This window comes from Pterocles gutturalis, unplaced genomic scaffold (assembly GCF_000699245.1).
Source record: "Pterocles gutturalis isolate BGI_N339 unplaced genomic scaffold, ASM69924v1 scaffold11801, whole genome shotgun sequence".
NCBI lineage: Eukaryota > Metazoa > Chordata > Aves > Pterocliformes > Pteroclidae > Pterocles > Pterocles gutturalis.
In genome coordinates, this window is record NW_010100463.1 from 1,223 (window position 1) to 19,813 (window position 18,591).

An 18,591-nucleotide genomic window follows, 5' to 3' on the forward strand; every position below is an offset into this window, starting at 1 on the left:
AATGGAAGGGTTCACACTCTGTTTATCTGGCTTTTTTTTAATCACACTGGCTTTTGTTTCCTAGTACTTCTGGTTAACTGAAACCTCAACCTGCGCTGGGGCCCAGAGTCACTGCTTCATAAGCAGACTTAGTTTAAAGATTATATAAACTGCTTTTATTGAAATGTATGTGAAATGGCATCAGTGTTAAGTAACTCCCTAAGACTTAGACCTCTGTTAAGTGACTGTCTGGTGAAGCTAATGAAAGTCCTGGTTTACTAATCTGGTGGGGTTTATTTCTCTGACTTTTTACATCTGATAGAACTAGGCAGCAGTGTGAGGTGTCTGATCTTGAGTCCTGGAGAAACTTCTGCTCAGAGCTGCAAAGTATGGCTTGTATAGTTGGCTCTGATGATGTCTGAGGTGAACCGTATTAGTCCTGCTCATGAGCTGTATCCCTAACACTCTTCCTTCTGTATCAGGATGTATGTTTTGGCATTTTTCCTTATGCTTTGACTTTTGTGAATGGCAACTTGGCTCAAGTAAAGGGAAAGAAAACTGCTCAGCAGGACTGGTATTTTCTGTTCGTGCAAAAAAAAAAAAAAAATTGTCACTGTTGTATATACTACTCAAGTAACTATTCTGTGGGCTAGTTTTCAAATGTGTGAAAGGGAAGGGGATGTAACTAGCTCCAAAATTGTTGTCTCTTAAATCCTGAGCATTGTGCTTGCTAACATCTGGGTGTCCCGAGAAGTGGAGTCACCAGCCCTGAGGCAGATGTGTGGGCTTCATATCTGAGGGAAAGGCTTGAGTGATTCAGAATGGGAGCTGCCCATGGACTAGCAGGGTGATTGGGGGGCTATTAACTTAGTCAGTGGAGAGATTAAAAAACAAGCCCTGTCCTAGCATGCTTCCCTTCTGTGGAGCTTCAGTCCCTTGTCAGCACTATTCTGTCACCTTGTCCTCCTTCCTGGTCTTGACTCTTCTCCAGGAGGGAAGTGCTTATTAGCTCTTTAATTTGAAACAGGGACTGTCTCCTGAAAACCTTCCACCAGGGGGTGTGGGGAGGTGTGTGTCTGTTTGTGTGTTTGTTTTGAAAGAGACAGCACTAGCCTGAGCAAGAAAAAGTTCCAGTAATGCTGCGGAGTTTTTGAGGAAGGTAAAGTTTGGTGCATAGAGGGAAGGCAATAACCCAAAGCACTATAGAAGACTATTTCAGAATGAGAGCAGGAAATAAATTATTTGCTGAAACTCTAGTAAGTCACAAAAATGACTTTCTGTGTGTCCCAAAATATGCTTAAAGAACAGATAAGTGGTTTGGTAGAGATAGTTGTTCTTCCTGGTCAAGGTGGACTTGCAAAAAAGGTGTGACTAGGACATTATTAGTTGAGTAGCTTTATACCATTTCATGATTGTTCCAGGAATTCATGTATTTACTCTCTGGCTGCAGAAAGAGACTGTCAGTTCACTTCCTCCCCCTCTGTGAAAGTGTCTGAGAACAGATTTTCCTACATTAAGCTGACCTTTTACACCTATGTGTAAGAACAAAATGGGGATGCATCCTTTTCCCACTCCTATGCGATTCAGTATTAAGGAGCAAAAGGTATACAGGGGGTAAAGTTCAGGAATGAGAGAGGCAAAATATTAACTCCCTTTAAAAGACTTCAGAGATCAGTCCTTTCCAGGTGTCATGCAGAGGGCAGTTTTTGGCAAGCTGGCTATTGAATTAACCAACGTGATTTGGTTAATCTATGCTAGATATAGATGGGAGCATATGTCCTCAGTTTACCTAAGGGAACCTAAACAGTCACTATTAAAGTATGTGTTTGCTGAGGAAAATTTAAAACCTCTTTCTAAAAGTGTTTGAATTCTTCCTGCTTCTCTGGCAGCCTGCTTCAACACTATGCATTTGTGTACTTTGATCTTAGTTTTCATTTTGAATTATTTTGATACATTAGGGTACAAACAAGTCTTTTGTGGTTTTCAAAACTAGATGAAGCTTTATAGGCTGTTGATATTATTTCCAGCATAAATGCCTTGGCTGTTTGGAAGTCAAGCATAACTATATCAAAAAGCTCCACTTGCATTCTGATGCTAGGTGTTTTGAATATGGATAGTATGTTGAGTCTTCCTAAAGCAAACTCATATCTTAAATAGTTAGTTGAAAGTAGTCTTGTGTGTTATCTCATTGAGTATTTATCTTTCAGGTAAAGAGAATGATTTAAGTGGCTGAATGCAGTAAGAGCTGCTGCTTTTCTCATTTGGTGTTAAAACCAGTCAGCCTCACTGTAATCATGACCTTGACATCAGCTGAGCTAGAGGTGGCCTGCATCTGCTGGAAATGTTTTTAACTTTAGAAGTGTTTTCAAATGTCACTGGCAAGAGGAAGTTCAGAAACAGCACGTTTGTAGGGCTATGTAGTGTTTAGTTTTGAAAGCAGCTCCATGAGTCTACTGTGACCTGTGAATTACCTGTATAATGTACTTACGTCACTGAACTCAACAGTCCTCCTCCTTCTCACAGTACTTGACATGACTATTTTTATAACTACGCTGAATTTTTATTTGTCTTAGATCTTTGGTATCCATGGGAGCATCTGTGGGAACAGTAACAAAACAGACCCTGTTCCCTCCTCTCATGCCTGCAGGACGACCTTTCCGTGTGTCCAATGCCTCCCGAAGCAGCCGGAAAGGAATTGTTGCAAGCAGCCTGCAAGAGCTCATCAGCAAGGTACAGCAAACATTCCCACTCTGTCTGGAACTTATAGTGAAGTACAGTATCCCAGGAGGGCAACCTCCAGGCTCTTGTTCTTCTAAAAATCATTACTGGGGAAGTTCAGGAGAATATGTCAAATAAGCAAGTCTTAATAAGAAATGATGGGCCCTCTTTTAAATGCTAAAATCTACTGGTTTTTTGCAGACTTTAGATGCCTTTCTTATATCTGCTGGAATAGTTACTCTGGTTTTGGAGGAAGATGGCACAGTTGTGGACACAGAAGAGTTCTTCAGGTCCCTGGATGATAATACACACTTTATGGTTCTAGAAAAAGGACAGAAATGGACACAAGTAAGTGTTGACTGCCTCTCTCTCACTTGAATAGAAGTGTATGGAAAAATGTCTGACTGCGAAAATTGTTGGGAAGAGGAAGAAAACTTCTGCTAAAGAAGGCAAGATATCAACTCCTTGTTGAATCTTCCTAGATGACAAATAGACAACTTTTTTTTTTGTCCCTTGCTTGGACATAGAACTGTTGGCAAAGGTCTGCCAAGAACTGAAATGAGACATTACAACTGAAAATAATTATAGGGGAAATCCCTTGCTTTTGGAGAGCCTCAGAAATAACTTTGTTCTTGAGCCTTTTTGTAACGAAGCAAATTAGGACTTTGGATGAAGTTAAAAATACAACGTCTTTAAAGATTAGCTTTTAGAGAGGAAAAAAAAAAGCCCAAATTAAGCAATATAAAACAAGTTTTGCCTTGTGAATGCAGTAATGCTACAGGGCTAGAAAAATGCCTGTTTAATCTTGAAAACAACTAAAAGTTATCAAAACCTAATGTTAGTCTTGTGCTTCAAGATATTTTAAGAACTATTAAGATCACCTACTTCAACCTTCTAATCATATCAACTCAGTGTTGAATTTGTGGTTTTGGGGGGAAATAGTTATCTGTATATTAATAATACAGCGTCAAACTCCTAGTTGTCTTTCAGTGAAATGGTTGTTGCTAGAAAGCTAGCATCAAAATTTCTTATACCAGGTGCACAGCTAGCTGCGGAGCTGTAAGCAGGCCTACCATTTTGCTGTTTGTACACAGACAGCTTAATCATGTGGCCCCATTTTTTCAGTTTCCTGTTGCAGTGTGGGCAGCTTGTACATTTTTCCCCAAGATAACTTATTGGCTTACTGATTTGCTCCATCTGGGCCATGAGCTCCAAGAGCAGAAAAGAAGTTGCAGCCAGGGTATGACTCTACCTTGCTCCTTCCCTCTCTGCCCTGTGTCCCGTCTGGCACGGCAGCAGAACAAGTCTGAATGTTGCCCCTCTTCAGGCTCTGCTAAATGACAGCAGAAGGACTGCCACAGCTTCACAAATCATCTGGAGTGTAGCGCAAGCTCTGTCATCGATTATCCGAATATCTTGGGTGCTAATGGTTGGCGGGATATGCTACCAAATGTACCAACTACTTGTACATGTCTAAAACTTTTGCTGGTAGGGGGCCCTGTTGCTGGAGCTCAGAAGCTATCAAAGTAAAACAGGCATAAAATTGCTGGCTAATGATACAATACAGTGTTTAACTTCGTCTGACTCATGGCACTGAGTACTGCGGTGGCAGGTACAAAAAGACCCAGTCTTACACAACTTCATTGCTTCATTCAGCATGCAAAAAACAGTTTGGCAGCTGCTAAGTCATTAACCTTGAGCAGAGTGTGCTGAGCAGAGTATCCCATGTACCCACTAGATGTCTCTGTAAATATGGGTTGTCTTCACTATTTTCTTTTTTTTCCTTGAAGCAAGCAATCCTGAAATCATCCCCATCAGCCCTGAAGCAGACAAGGGCTGCTTTCAATAAATGAGGCTGGATTTAAGGTGGAAGATGACTTTCCACACTCTTCCTCCTTTGCTTTTTCTCTGAAAAACTCAGTATTAAACCCTAGGCCTAATCAGTAGTGGTTCCCTCTGAATGCTACTTTTTTTAGTAGGAAGAAAAAGAGAGGTATTATGAGCCAGGGTTTGAGATGAGGACCTGACTTTTCACAGATGTAATTTTTGCACCTGTCTTTCAATGCTCATCAGTATTATGTTCCTTCCTAAATGGAAGGACCTAATGTCATCCAGGTAATTTGATGGCCTATTTCAGTGTGGATGAACTGTGCTGCCTCAGCTAGTTGCTGGAACATACCAGCATCACTGAATGGCAGGAACACTGTCTAGTGGCATCAGTATACCGTGAAGAAACAGCTGTATTATAGGAAAGAAATATTCAGGAGGTGCTATGTCACTCTAGAACTTGTGTGTCTGCTTGGAATAGCTTGAAAAGCCTGGTCAGGACTTGAACAAAATTATGTAAGCTACAGACTTGCTTTTCTGTGTTCATGCTTCTAATTCTAGTTTAGGATTAATGAAGAACTAGCCCAAAGACTGTAATAAGCAAGCTGCTTCTGAGTTGTCTTGCTGTAGTTTCCTGGCCTGTGGTACAAACTGTTTCTCTCCCTGTTTTTAAATTAGACAAGAAATGGAGTCGCCACTCTGAGACAAAAAAAGAAAATGGGAGTAGCTAACATCACATTTGATCTGTACAAGCTGAACCCTAAAGATTTTATTGGCTGCTTAAACATCAAGGCAACCTTCTATGAGATCTATTCGATCTCATATGACATCAAATGTATGGGAGCAAAAAGCATGTTGCGGTAAGTACATTTCCACTATTCGTCAGGTGTCTGTTAGTGTAAAAATCTGTGTTTGCTTATTGTCTCTCTGAAGCAGGTATAAACTTTGTATTTTTATCAGTTCTTACATACTGGCCAATATGCTGCCTCTTCCTTTGTAAGGTGAATAGCTTACTTGTAAAAACTTACTATAGTTTTTTATGGTGGGATGTTAAGTTTCCCCCAAAGCAAAATCATATCAGCTTGTATTTACTGCAAGGGTGTAGGTACAGTCTCTTTGTTTACCTGAGAGAATTTCCCTATATTTCCCTATATTTCTTTGACTTGTTTGAAGAATGCAGGAGGTTGAGGAAGAAGCATTGAACTCTTTGAAGGAGGAATGTCCTGGTTTTGGCTTGGATGGAGTTAACTTTCTTCACAGTAGCTAGTAAGAGGCTGTGTTTCGGATTTGTGCTGAGAAGAGGGCTGATAACATACTGATGTTTATAGTTGTTGCCAGGACAGGCAAGGACTCTTCACTTTCTCTGCTGTGTTAGTGTCTGCAGGTGCAGGAGAAGCTGGGAGGGAGCACAGCCCCAGTTACTGCCTAGAATTTGAACTTAGGTTTAGGACTGAGACCCAAATTGGCCAGTAGTCTATTCCATATCATACATGCCATGCCCAGTATGAAGCCACAGCTTCACTTGGCTTGTTGCCAAGTTGGGTTGGCTTCTGGCCAAAAATCTCCTCATGAGTGATAAAGATGTCTTATTTTATGAGTTTCATCATACCATGAGCCACTGACATAAAATATAGCACAAGAATACCCTTAATCAGCAAAATTATAGCCTTCACCCAGCTAGCTCAGTCAGTCCCAGCCAAAACCAGGACAGAGGATGTCAAGGGAATGAAACAAGAGGAATTTGAGATCTACTAGGAGAGGTCTTAAAGTTTGCTCAGACTTTGCAATACCTGGCTGCTAGATTCACCACCAGACCTACATGGAGGTAAAGAAAAGTGGAAGAGATACAACACTCTCTACTGTCTTAATGTGAATTTGTCATCTGTAGTCAGACTGTGTGATATCACTGTTTTTAAGCCAGCTGGTTTCTAAGCAAACTAATGGAGCCTAACAAGGACCACCATCTCCTGCAGGACCAACCTGTAGTGGTTGTGAGTTTGGTAGAACTAGCTGTTGGGAAATGCTGTCTCGTGCAAGGGCAAAATAATACCTGTCCTGTCCACTGCTTTCATCAGTGTGTTGAAAGTCTGTGCCTTGTCGAAACCAGCTGTGTCCTGCCCTGGTTGAAGAAAAATTCTTCTGAATTCAGACTCCTTCACAGATGTGCCATACTTTGACAGCTGCTTAAGCTGCAGCCCTGAATTTCTCTACCTAACCTTTCAAATTCTGGCTGAGACACAACCATGTAGCATTGCTGCTTTTATTATTTGAGGACCAGATCTGCTCTGTACAGAACAGACAGATGTATATGCCTGTAAGTGAGGTTTTCGCTTCCCCCTGAGCAATGTGTAGTTTGAAGTCTCCAAATAGTCCCTCCTCTCCTGATGCAGGTATTATGTATTGCAATGCTAATCTTGTTCCCTGTCTTTCTGCCTGCCTGACCTCTCCCACTCTACTTAGGTGGTCCCTTGCTTGATCTTTCAGGATACAGCTGGTGTGACTGTAGATTAAACTCATCTCTCTCATGCTGCAGTGATTATCCAGCTATATGCTATGCCTGCCTGTAGAACTGGCTTCATTAGGGTTTCTTCAAAGCAAAGGTTTGCCCTTGAACAGCTGCACTCCTCCAGTTCCTATGTTTGTCAAGTCTCTTGAGCCAGAACAAACTCTGGTTTTTGGCTATCTGCTATGGAGATGAGTGTCAGCACTGGAACTTGCACTGCTAAGGAGAGTTTGAAGTGACAGTTCTGCTTCCCTGCCAACACAGGGCAGCTGGTGGGAAAGAAATGGTACTGGTGAACAGCTGAAGTAGCTGTGGAGTTCTGGAAGCACTGTTAGGTTACAGAGTCAAGCTGTGAGGGAGGTGCCAGTGTCAGGTTGGGACAATAGTCTGCTAACAAAGAACAAGAGTGACAGAAGAGATAACCTTGGGCACTCTTGAACAAAACAGTGAGATGCCCTGTCTCCACTTGCTGTTGAAATTGGAGACAGATAATGGTAGGTTCTGGGTGTAGTCCCTCTGCTAGTGAGTTCCAAATTGCTAACAGTGATGCCCTCTCCCCAGCTGCCCTGTGGAGTATGAAGGGAAAGGACTTTAAAATGCTGCAGTTGTTCGTTGATGGGAGGGGCTCAAAGCCTGCTGGGTCTGATTAGTGCATTTCCCCTAAGGGTTTTTCCCTGTAGTGCCCGACTGAAGGATCAAATGTCCAGTTCAACAAATAACTTCCTCTATGGCTTAAGGGACAACTGCTCTCCTGTGCAAGTGACACACTGCAGCTGCTCAAAAGCTCAGTACCAGGTGCAGCTTTCTTCACCACAGTAAAGCTCCTTGGCCTGTACTCTCTGGTGAAGGGCATACTGAAACAGCATATGTGTGGGAAGCATGAATAGGTACCATGTTTTTTTAAGGCTTCCCAGACTCTAAGTACAGGGTATCCTACTCTTTTGAAGCATTGGATTTTGGCTGCAAACCTTCTTTCATTGCAGTGGAAAAAACTGAATTTGTAGGAAGAAGACTTTGCCTTCTCTGCCAGAGCTCAAAGGAGAACTGAATAGCAGCAGCGGGGTCACAGTTGCATGTTTTCTCAAACAGGAATTCAGAAAATCTTCCCCCTTTGTTTTTTTTTTAGAAGAGGAAGACTGGTCTGTTTTCTGCATCTTCAGAAACTGATCCCTTTCCAGTTTTGGAGTGGTTCCAGTTCTTGTGTACCACTTCCCCAATGCCTCAGCTTCATGCTTGCGAAGGCCTACTTAGCTTTCAGGGAATGAGGTTTGAATATATCTCTCAGCACTGATGTTGAAGTTGTTTCTTGGAGAATGTAAGGAAGACACAGGTATAGCTAAGTTGAGTAAATGACCACTCAAGTACTATGATATTTATTCCCTGCAATCCTGTGGTGATCCAGAGTCTATATTGTAGACCTCTGATGCTTGCCTGATCTTGGTTTATGGATCTGTACTGATTCTCACACAGTATTGTATATTTGAATGCTGATACTTTTTAAAACTTAAGAGTAGTTGTGAGCTGAGAATTCTTAAGGCTTGAAGCTTGGACAGTATTAATTCACCTAGCTTCACTTGTTTTGCTGTTGTGCGTCCATGTAAGGTGATTGCTCAGTTTCAGATCTAATCAAGTTTGATCTGTAGCTTGGAGATACATGCAGTGTTGTATTAGTGAATGCCTAGAGGAGAGACAAGTGGATTCATGCTGCAGGAAGAAAAGTTAAGTGTTCAGTGATGCTCTGGTAGTTTGAGTAATAGGTTTGCAGAAGGCCTATAAAAGTCTAGCAGGATGACAGCCTGCTTTGTTAAATGTGTTTTCTGGTTCTGCCAGCATGCCAATAGCTTTCTGTCAATCAATGGTCACAGAAGTATTTGCTCTAAAGAAGTTACAACAATGACTAGCTTCTCAGAAGTGAAGAGGAATGAGAGTTCTTAGATATCTCTAACTCATCCTAAAGGTGTTGGAGGGATGGGGCAATGTCACCCTGTTGGTGAAATTTTTTTAAACAAATGGCTTTTCTTCTAGGAAGGTGCTTCAGCTAATGTCCCATGCAGCACAAATAACTGGACAGTTTCTTCTCTATACTGGAACATATATGTTGCAGTTGATGGGTGAATATGATGAAGATGGCACGTGTACAAGATCAAGACGGGAGTAGTGAACACAGCTGCACTTCTGATATTGGATCCTTTTGCTTAAATACACTGTTTTGCCCAGTTTTTATTGTAATGATGTTATACTAGGGGGATGTCCACTGATGTGAACTAACATTTTTCCCATTTGGGAATGCTTGTAGGCCTTAGTCATAAAATAAGTGTTTGGTGTTCACAAGCTCTTCACACAGCAAAAGGATGGGGTGCCTCATGTCTGAGAATTTGGCAAAAGGAGAGAGGGCAGGTTTTGCTCCAGCAACTCAATTTGAATAAGTATACTTGGAAACTTACATGCTTTGTAACCAGTGGAATATTTCTTACACCAATCAGAACATAGTTTGGTTGTTTTTTTTTCATGGCTGTCTACTTGCCTTCTGAACAGACTGGGCTCTAAGACCCAGGCGGAGGGGGCTGTTGTTTTTGGTTTTGATTTTTAGCAGTGCTGGCATTGAGGTACAAAAGGGTTAAGTGTACTTACTCCTGCTAACAACGGAATTATACAATACAACTGAATCTGGGTTCACTGACTGGCTACTGTCATGAAGTCTAATTGGAGAATAAGCAGAAGCTTAAAAATTAGCCAAATTTAAACAAGTAAAAACACTTCATTATAATTCTTCGTATTTTTTTTCAAATCTATAGAAAGTTCAGGTTAGTATAGCTTGTACCAGTTGAAGAACCTGATATATTTCTTTAATGGGTCTGCTGTCTAGTTCTGCCTGAAATATTGAATAATTTGCTGTAGTTGCATGAATATGGCTTTCAAGCAACCTCCTGAAGCTTCCTTAAGAGGTTAAACCATCACTTCTGTAGTTTTTACTGTTCAGTTACAAGATGACACTACATTCCAAGTTGTACTTGAGATACATGTAAGAGGTGCTGGATTTTTGTGCCCCTGTATTCAAGGGGCAGCAGCAGGACACCATCTGGTCCTGTGTAACATACACGTTCTCTAAACTGGATATTTGTGGTTTTGTAGTCTCCCATGACAAGCTGTATTAAAGGGCAAAGTTTTTAATCCTTACCTAGAATTGTCCAGAATGTTTTTATACAGTTCAGTGAACTGCTAGTATGACCAGTTTGCAGAAAGCTTCTCCTCAACAGTGTGGAAAACTGGGGAAAAAAAAAAGGCAGTTAGGCATCTTGCATCAAAGTGCAAACTCCCATTGCTGAAGGGAAAAAGCCCAACTTCAGTTTTTCATGGGTGTGGCTTTTGAGGTTTTCATTTGCTTGCTCATGAAGAATTTTAGTGAGTTGTTATATTCTTGCTTAAGTCTGAAAGCTGCTAGGGAGACAGCAGTTGGAGGTAAATGACACCTGACAGCAGGTGTCACCTAGGAAGAGAAATTCTGGTGACAGAGTGAACAAGTGGGGCAGGGGAAGAAAGCAGTGGGAGCGAAAGGGAAAAGGACCAATGTGGACCCCACAGTGCTTGCCATGCCTCTGCTGAGACAGGAATCCACTAACTATGTGCGTGAACTGCACTGATTAGTAGGAGGAAAACCTAATCTGCTAAAAGAGGAGCAGGTGGACTGAAAAGACCAAGCATCATGGTTGGTGGGATCTGTTCTGACCTGTCAGCTGAGTCTGTTCACTTCAAATGTCACTAATATGTGGGAATATTGCTCTCTCTTTTATCTGCAAATTTCAGCTTCGTATGCTTATTTTTGCCTTCCATTTCTGGATGTGACTCAGCCAGCTAGAGCTGCATCTTTCAAATCGCTGTTGTGATGAAAAGCAGCCTGAATCCAAGTGTTAAAGGGACTGATGGACACAAGTTTGCTTGGTCTCCACCTGTCTCTTCAGTAATGGTATTACAAATAAGTAGACAGCTGAGAAAAAAACTTGGTTTTTTCCTGATTTCTGTTGTTTCCTATCTACTTAGTGTTGGAGGCAGGGAGGGCACACAACTAGGCAAGGGGAGGACTGGTTCTTTCCTAATTTCTCTCAGGGCAGAATGCCTGTAACTTGAAGCACTGTCAGGGTTCCTTCATAAGAAAACAAACTATTCTGTGAGTGATGAAAAATAGGCTATGTTAAAATGGAAGCGTTATACTTCATCTGTATTGTTTTTACCCAGCCCCCTCCCCCAACTGATTGTTGCTGTGATAACTCTTGGCCTATATCTTTCTACCCTGTCAAGGAATTGCATTTAACTGATGCAGTGCAAAAATTTTGTCATTAATTTACAGCTTTTAAGAACCATTTATTCTGTTAAAACAAGTACACCTCTAGAAAGCAAACTGTGTAATGCTCCTAAAAATATTTGTTGTTAATGGTGGGAGCACCAACATTAAAAAACAAAACGAAATTTGCATAGTTCAATATTGCATTAATTTGTGTGAAATGCATGTTCAACGTCTGTAATACAAAACCTTTTGCAAGCCTGAACTGTGCAGATCTCAAATTCCAGCCTTCTATAGCCAGAGGCAACTATTACAGAACTAACCCTCCGTAGCTTCCAATGGCACTATCTTAGAACTTAATGTGATCTGAAATGCTAACTTGGTATGAATTTGCAATGTTTTTAAGCAGCTGCTTCTTTGGCAGCTTAACACTTAAAACTTGAGCTGCTGAAGGTCATGCATGCTGCAAAATCTCCATCTTGCAGCATCTCCCTCCTCTAATTCAAAATACAAACAGCTGAACAAAGTAACTCAGCTTTGATATTTTCTCAAAATGGGAGAAGCGTCTTGGAATGTTCTCACTGTCTGAAATTGTTTCATTGCTTCTGAATCTGGTTTTGCAACAGGCTTAGTATTTGGGGGATGATATTTACTACTGTACCAACTTTGTTCCAGAGATAAAGTTTTGGCTTTAGGTCAAACTGGAGGAGTTTGTCATTCTCTGAGTTGGAGCCAGTTTGACTTTTTTTTTTTTACAGGCTGCTTAAGAGGCATAGTTTTTACTTGAGCTGTACAGCAAAGAACAACTTCAGCATTATGTAGCTTTCAGAAAATTATATACAAGTGGTGTACAATGTCTAGCAAGAGACAGAAAAACTAAAAGCACAGGCTCTTAACTGCAAGTATGTAGAGAAGAAGCTAGCTTTTCTACTTGACATTTTTAGCTTTGATTTTTGTTTCCATAAACTCAGTTAATCTGCAAGTTTGTCAGTTTGACTGACATGTCAAAGGTGTGAAACGTGTTTACTGCCTCCTTGCTTACACTGACCCCTTTTGCCTGTTGCTTTGCGTCGCTTACTAACAATGCACCAAGTCATACTCTCTAGTTACCAAAAAAGGAATTTTCACTGAAGTACTTGATCCTGTTGACTCAGACACTGTTCATGTTCTACAGGCAAAACAAAATTGCTCTCTTCATGACTAGAATGAAGAATCTGGTAGCTTTTCTGTGTGTGTAATTTGTCATTACTTCATTTCCTTCCTTTCATAAACCCATGAAGTTGTTGCTTTCTTGCACCTTCCTATTATTTCCAGAGAAATAGGATTACAAGCTCTTCTGTCCAGGGGGAGAGAAAAAGGCAGGGTCTAAATTCCTTAGAGCATTTGGAGTATGCTCTAGGAGGCATCCTGAATCCCTTCCCTATGGAGAAGAGAAGGGTAAAGAAAGGAAAATAGGACTTTGGGCTGGAAGCTGTTTTCCGTACAGTGAGTAGAGAGGTAGATGTTAACAATTTAGGAAATGCTGGTAATTCTGAATATTGTCTGTGAAAGATTACATATGATAATGTGTAACTGACTTAGAATTATAACTGTAAAGCATTTCAGCATGCTTCTTAGTGAGCTAGCACTTGAACTAAAGGCACAAGCTTCTTTAATTAAAAACAAAAAAGGTTTAAAAACAAGTACATTTTTTACGTGATGCCTCAAGTTTTACTGGAGGTATTAATGTGATTAACGTACCACATCAGTTATGCATTAGTAAGTATCCTTGTGGTGTTTAACATTTATCACTGCTTTTTCTACCTTACCTTGTCATATATGCAGTTAAGATACTTATAAATATGAGCACTGCTATTTTGCTAAGGGGAAAGATAGTATTTTACCATTTCACTACTTTCAAGCTCAGTAGTTTAACTTGCTATGAAAATTGAGATGGGTGACAATTATGTGTCAGTGATGGCAATATTTTCTGATGTGTGGTGCCAATTTTAAGAAACACTGTCTATGAGTAAATAAATTCAGATGAATGGCTTTGGATGTCATCTATTAATTTCCAGAATAACTTATTCCTGAAATAATCATGAATGTTAATGGATCTATGGTCTGCCACATTTTCCAAATACTGGACTGTGGCAGTGAAGTAAGTGGATACTGTTATGTGGCTCTTAACTCTTTACTGCTGACTCAATTTCTGGCCTCAGAGAAGCTGTGCAAACTGTGTTTCCTTTCATACAAAAGGAATGCCTTCCTCCATCTTTTAGCAAAGCTGCAAAAGACTACAAACTGCTGAGTACAGGAGATAAAATTCTCCAGCAATCTCTGGTTTTGACTAAATACTGTAAGGATCAAGGACCTTAATTCCTCGTGGGAAACTCCCTGCAGTCATTTACCTACAGATACAATAGTACCTATCCTGATTGCAGGGAAATATGAATTTAGTTTAGTGAAATATTAGATTTCTCTAGTTCAAGATTAACTTAGTCTTCAGGAGGAATAACATGCAAGTGTGATATCAGTCTAGTGCACTTCTAATAAGTACATCCTGTACTCGGCTTAAGTGATGCTTTTACAGAGCTTGACTACTGAGCCGTTTCCTCTCTTGTGGAAGAACCAAGGTCTGATTTCTTCCTGTGGAAAAGCACAAAATAGCACTGTATTGGGTTTAGTGGCAAGGTGTTGGCAGTGAGGGGTGGAAGGGTGCTGTGTGAGTGGCTGCTGTGAGTAGAGACTAGGGGCTGCCTCTGTATTGTACAGAGCTGCTTCCAGCTGGTCCCAAAATGAACCCACCATTGCCCAAAGCTGAGCCCTTGAGCCAAGTTGGTGGTGCTCCTGTGGAAATGTATTTAAGAAAGCATAAAAAATGCTGTGCAGCAGCTGTGAGAGAAGACTGAGTAAAATGTGAGAGAAACAGCCCTATAGACACCAAGGTCAGAACAGGGGGGGGAGGAGGTCTTCTAGGCTCCGGAACAGATATTCACCTGCAGCCCATGGAGAATTCCATGGTGAAGAAAGTTGTCCCCCTGCAGCCTGTGCAGGACCCCATGCCACAGCAGATGGACATGCCTTGAAGGAGGATGCAGCCTCTGGAGAGCCCATGCAGGAGGAGGCTCCTGGCAAGAGCCATGGCTTGTGTAGGGGAGCCTGAGCAGGATTTCTGGTAGGGCCTGTGGGGGACCCACACTGGAGCAGTCTGTTACTGAAAGACTGCACCCCATGCAGAGGACCCACACTGCAGCAGTTCCTGAAGGACTGTATCCTATGGGAAGGGTCCATGCTGAAGCAGAGGAAAAGTATGAGGAGGAAGGAGAAGCAGAGAGGAACTGTTGTGGACTGATCATGACACCCATCCCTCTGTGCCATTTGGGGCCAGAGACAGGAGGTAGAAGGGTTGGGAATGAAGGAGTGAAGCTGAGCTTGGGAAGAAGCAGGGGAGGGGTGAAGGTGGTTTTAGGTTTCTCTTTGTTTCTCACCGTCCTACTCTGTTTTTAACTGACAATAAATTAAATTCATCTTCCCTGAGTCGAGTCTGTTTTACCTGTAACAGTAACTGATGAGTGATCTCCCTGTCTTTATCTCAACCCACAAACTTCATCTTATTTTCTCCCCATGTTCTGTTGAGGAGATAGAGTGAGAGAGTAGCTACATGAGCACCTGACAGCCAGCCAAGGTTAACCCACCACAAGCACAAAGCACTAAAAGTAAGAATAAGTAAAAAACAAGCTGCCTGGGCTACAGGTGGCCAATAAAATTGATAGCAAGTCTTTTTGAGTGTTTTCTGAATGGCTTTTCACAGCTCTGTGTTGGCAGAGACAAAATCCAGTCATATACAGGGCAGCATTAATATTTTCAGTTGTTATGATACTATTTGCTAACCTCAATCTCAAGCATGGTTGTTCTAAGGTCACCCATCAATCTGAATCATTCATAGTAATGCATTCTTGTTTAGGAGTATTTATTAATAAATATTAATTATCCCTTGAAAGAGAACATCGAAATAATACTGTTATTTTATAAAACATCTAATGAAAGGTAACACTAAAAATACGGTATGTCTTCATAGGCTCCAGAATTAGGATAATTCATTCTGTGCAGTTTCAACATAAAAACTTGATTGATATCAGTTTTCTAAAAAGTCTGCTTTAATAATTAGCATACATTATATATAATTAGGTTTGGGATTTTTTAAAGTAGTGTAACTCTTGTCACGGGTTGGTTGTGATTCTGTTGTTTGTTTTTTGGGGGGTTTTTTGTGTTGTTTTGTTTTTTAAAAGCCTAGATCCTCAAACAACAATGATATTTAAGAAAAGAGTAGCTTAATGATGTGGGTAGTCAGTCTATTAGAGACCCAGAGAAATCTCAGACATCTAAGAAGTCCTTTAAAGTCTTCAAGTTAGGTATAATTATTTCTGACACATTTTGTAATTACACTGTGAAGTCCATAATCCTATATGTTAAAAGCACTTCTAATTACAAAGCTTGCATAGGTACGTGACTTGGTTTGCTGCTGCTGCTCTTTATTAAGTAATGTTTTCAAATGCTCTTCCCCCATCTCAAAAATCGGGAAAGAATAAGCAAGAAAACAGTAAGTATAAGAATGACTACTGATTAATTACTGAGCTAGACAAACTGAAGTCTACAGTGCTCTCTCTTTTATTCCTGAAAAGTTAAAGTGCAAATGGCATAATTTCAGTGATTGCTGTACCAAATGTGCTCAATTTAGGTGCTCAGCTGCAGCTTTCCTGCTTTCTTGCCCACTTAGAGAAGTTGCCTAGAAAAGCTGCCTAGAACAGTTGCAGAATATTCTAATCTTCACTCAACTCCTTGAATGGTCATGATTTCCAAATAAAAGTCACTATCTTCCAGAATAAATATTGTGCTTTTAGATACAATTGGTTATTCTACAATAAACACATTTTATCTGAAATCAGATATTAAATAGTTGCTACAAGTAGCTAGCTAGCTATTCCAGTTTCCCTGAAAAGCCATTTTGTCTTTGGATAAGATGATAAGCTGGTTTTCCTCATTGTTATAAGCATTTTCTGCAAACTACATTAAAATCAGAATTTCATCTAGGTAAGAATAGTACAGTCTCTAATAGTTCCACCTCTGTTACTACTGAATGCAGTAAACAATTCTCTCAATTTCTGCTAGTCTTACCTGGCCCTGACATGGTACCATGTTTAGTTTTCACGAGAGTTGTGATCAGTGAAAACAAAGGAGGTTCTTTATGTCTGATGCCGTTACCTAGATGTCACCAGCTTCAAGTGCTTAATTCCTTCTGCTATTTTTCTGTCTTGCTCTGGTGACCCCTTTACACATGTGACCTGTTACGTTGTTCCTCTTGTGGCCTTCCGTCACCTTTCCAGGTTCCTTTTGGCCACATTCAAACTAAAAATACCTAATGACTGAGGAACTGGGGGGGAGGGCATGGGGGGAGTGTGAGTGTTTAAGCAAATTTAAATTTTAAAAAAAGACATTTATATCTGTCTCGCTCTATCTGTAGTTAATATTGTCTTTTTATATAGAACTGGTCAGCCTCCTTGTTTATGTAGCATTTTTAGTGTAACTGTCTTCCATACAAACCAAGCTGCTGTCCTGTGATAAAAAGCTTTTGACTACTTAGAGCTGCGCCCTGCTCCTGACAGATCATACAAGCCGCACATAATATAAAGTCCCTATTCAGTACAGAGGCGGGACACCACAATGAAACCATTTGACACAACAGAGATGTATCTCTCTGCAAATCTTCTGTGCACAGGCAACAACTGCATCTCCACACCCTTCCTGCAAAGCAATGGCATTCAATTGTGCAGTCAACATATATTGTAACCCCATATCCTCCTGCATTCTGGTACACTGTTTAACAAACGGACCATGAAACGGATTATTCACCGAGGGCGGGCAGTGGGTTGAGTCCTGGCCAAGGGCCAGACTGACCTCTTGCATTCTTAGCATTCATAAGCGTTTAAATCATTAATATGGTAATGCTGCTAATAGGCAATGGGCATACACCCTCAGCCTCTCTGCTGCAGAGTAGTTTTCTAAAAGAAAATGCGTAGGTTCTCTGTGTGAAAATGTTGTCTTTCCCTCCTAATTTCCAATCAGTAGCTCTCAGAGTACCCTGCTCAAAAGGGAATGCTTCAGCTGCTTTTGTGCATTCAGTACCAGCCCATATTCCTTCAGCGGCTGTACCCACCCACCCTTGACAGTGCTGCAGACTGCGCTGTTAAAAATATCCTTGCTTCTGCCGTGCTGTTTGTCCTGGGCCTGACAGACTTGAGGGGAATGGTGCTCTTCTCCTTACAAATGTAACCTGAGAGAACCATTTGTGAAGCAGGCTGGAAGCGGTATGCTGATTTGGTTTGGACACGTGTGACGTGAGTGTTTCTCACAGTGAGACGAATAACTTTTATTTGGAAAGCTACATATTTCATCTCAAATATATGCTTTGCTTAGTAAGTGTTAATTAACTGACAGTCTCGACAGGATGCCAACCCTTTGTCTTAGAGGTCTATTGCTTTTTCTTTTTTCTCAGAGAATAAAACCATGAAAACTTAGTTTGTGTAATACAACCTACACCTATCCTTTCCCCCCTTCTCCTCCCACATGCCGCAGTACAGATCTCTGTTGCAACGTGTTTTACTCAAGAGTCTTAAGCAGACTGAGATGGATTGGATAAGATCCAGGTGCTCTTCTGGTTTAGCAACAAAAGACAAGAAACAAAGTCTGAATTAGATCCATTGGTTGTGCTTGGACCTGAACAGCTTAATTCTAAACAATCTGGGGAAAAAATGTAATGACCTGGTGAATCTTTTTGATTGCATAAAAAACTTCAGGGTAGTCAAAACTGCTATTGGTTGGACTGAGTTTCTGATGTATTCCATGATACTGACTTGAATAAAACAATACCTTATGGAATTTAATATCCATAACTGAATAACACAGGCAAAAGAAGCTCAGTCTGCAGTGTAGGGATCTAATTTAGCTGTCACCAATCTCAAAAGACATCTTGGAGGCAGTGTGGATAGTTCAATTAAAAAAAAGCTCAGCAGAAATCAAGAGGGCAAACACAATGGTAAAACTTATTAGAAAATAAAGACCAGAGCAGAAAACATCTTATGCCACTGCATTTGAGTACCATTCCCATTTCACAGAGACTGGAGTAGAGCTAGTAGACACAGAGAAGGGTGATAAGCAAGGACTATCACAGGGATGCAATGTTCCACTCAAGCACAGGAAGATTAATTAGGCTAATACATTCAGCTCAAAAAATGCTGGACAGATA

At 40.9% G+C, this 18,591-nt stretch overlaps 1 protein-coding gene across 1 annotated transcript; it reads left to right on the forward strand.

The window, feature by feature from the left end:
• The first annotated feature begins 309 nt into the window (after positions 1–309).
• Positions 310–9,480, forward strand: CIDEA (cell death-inducing DFFA-like effector a). Its single transcript, XM_010079964.1, has 5 exons — positions 310–320; positions 2,553–2,709; positions 2,899–3,045; positions 5,203–5,384; positions 9,053–9,480. Exons 2-5 carry the CDS (start codon positions 2,566–2,568, stop codon positions 9,183–9,185), a joined length of 606 nt encoding a protein of 201 aa, XP_010078266.1. The 5' UTR covers positions 310–320; positions 2,553–2,565; the 3' UTR covers positions 9,186–9,480.
• Positions 9,481–18,591: the final 9,111 nt, after the last annotated feature.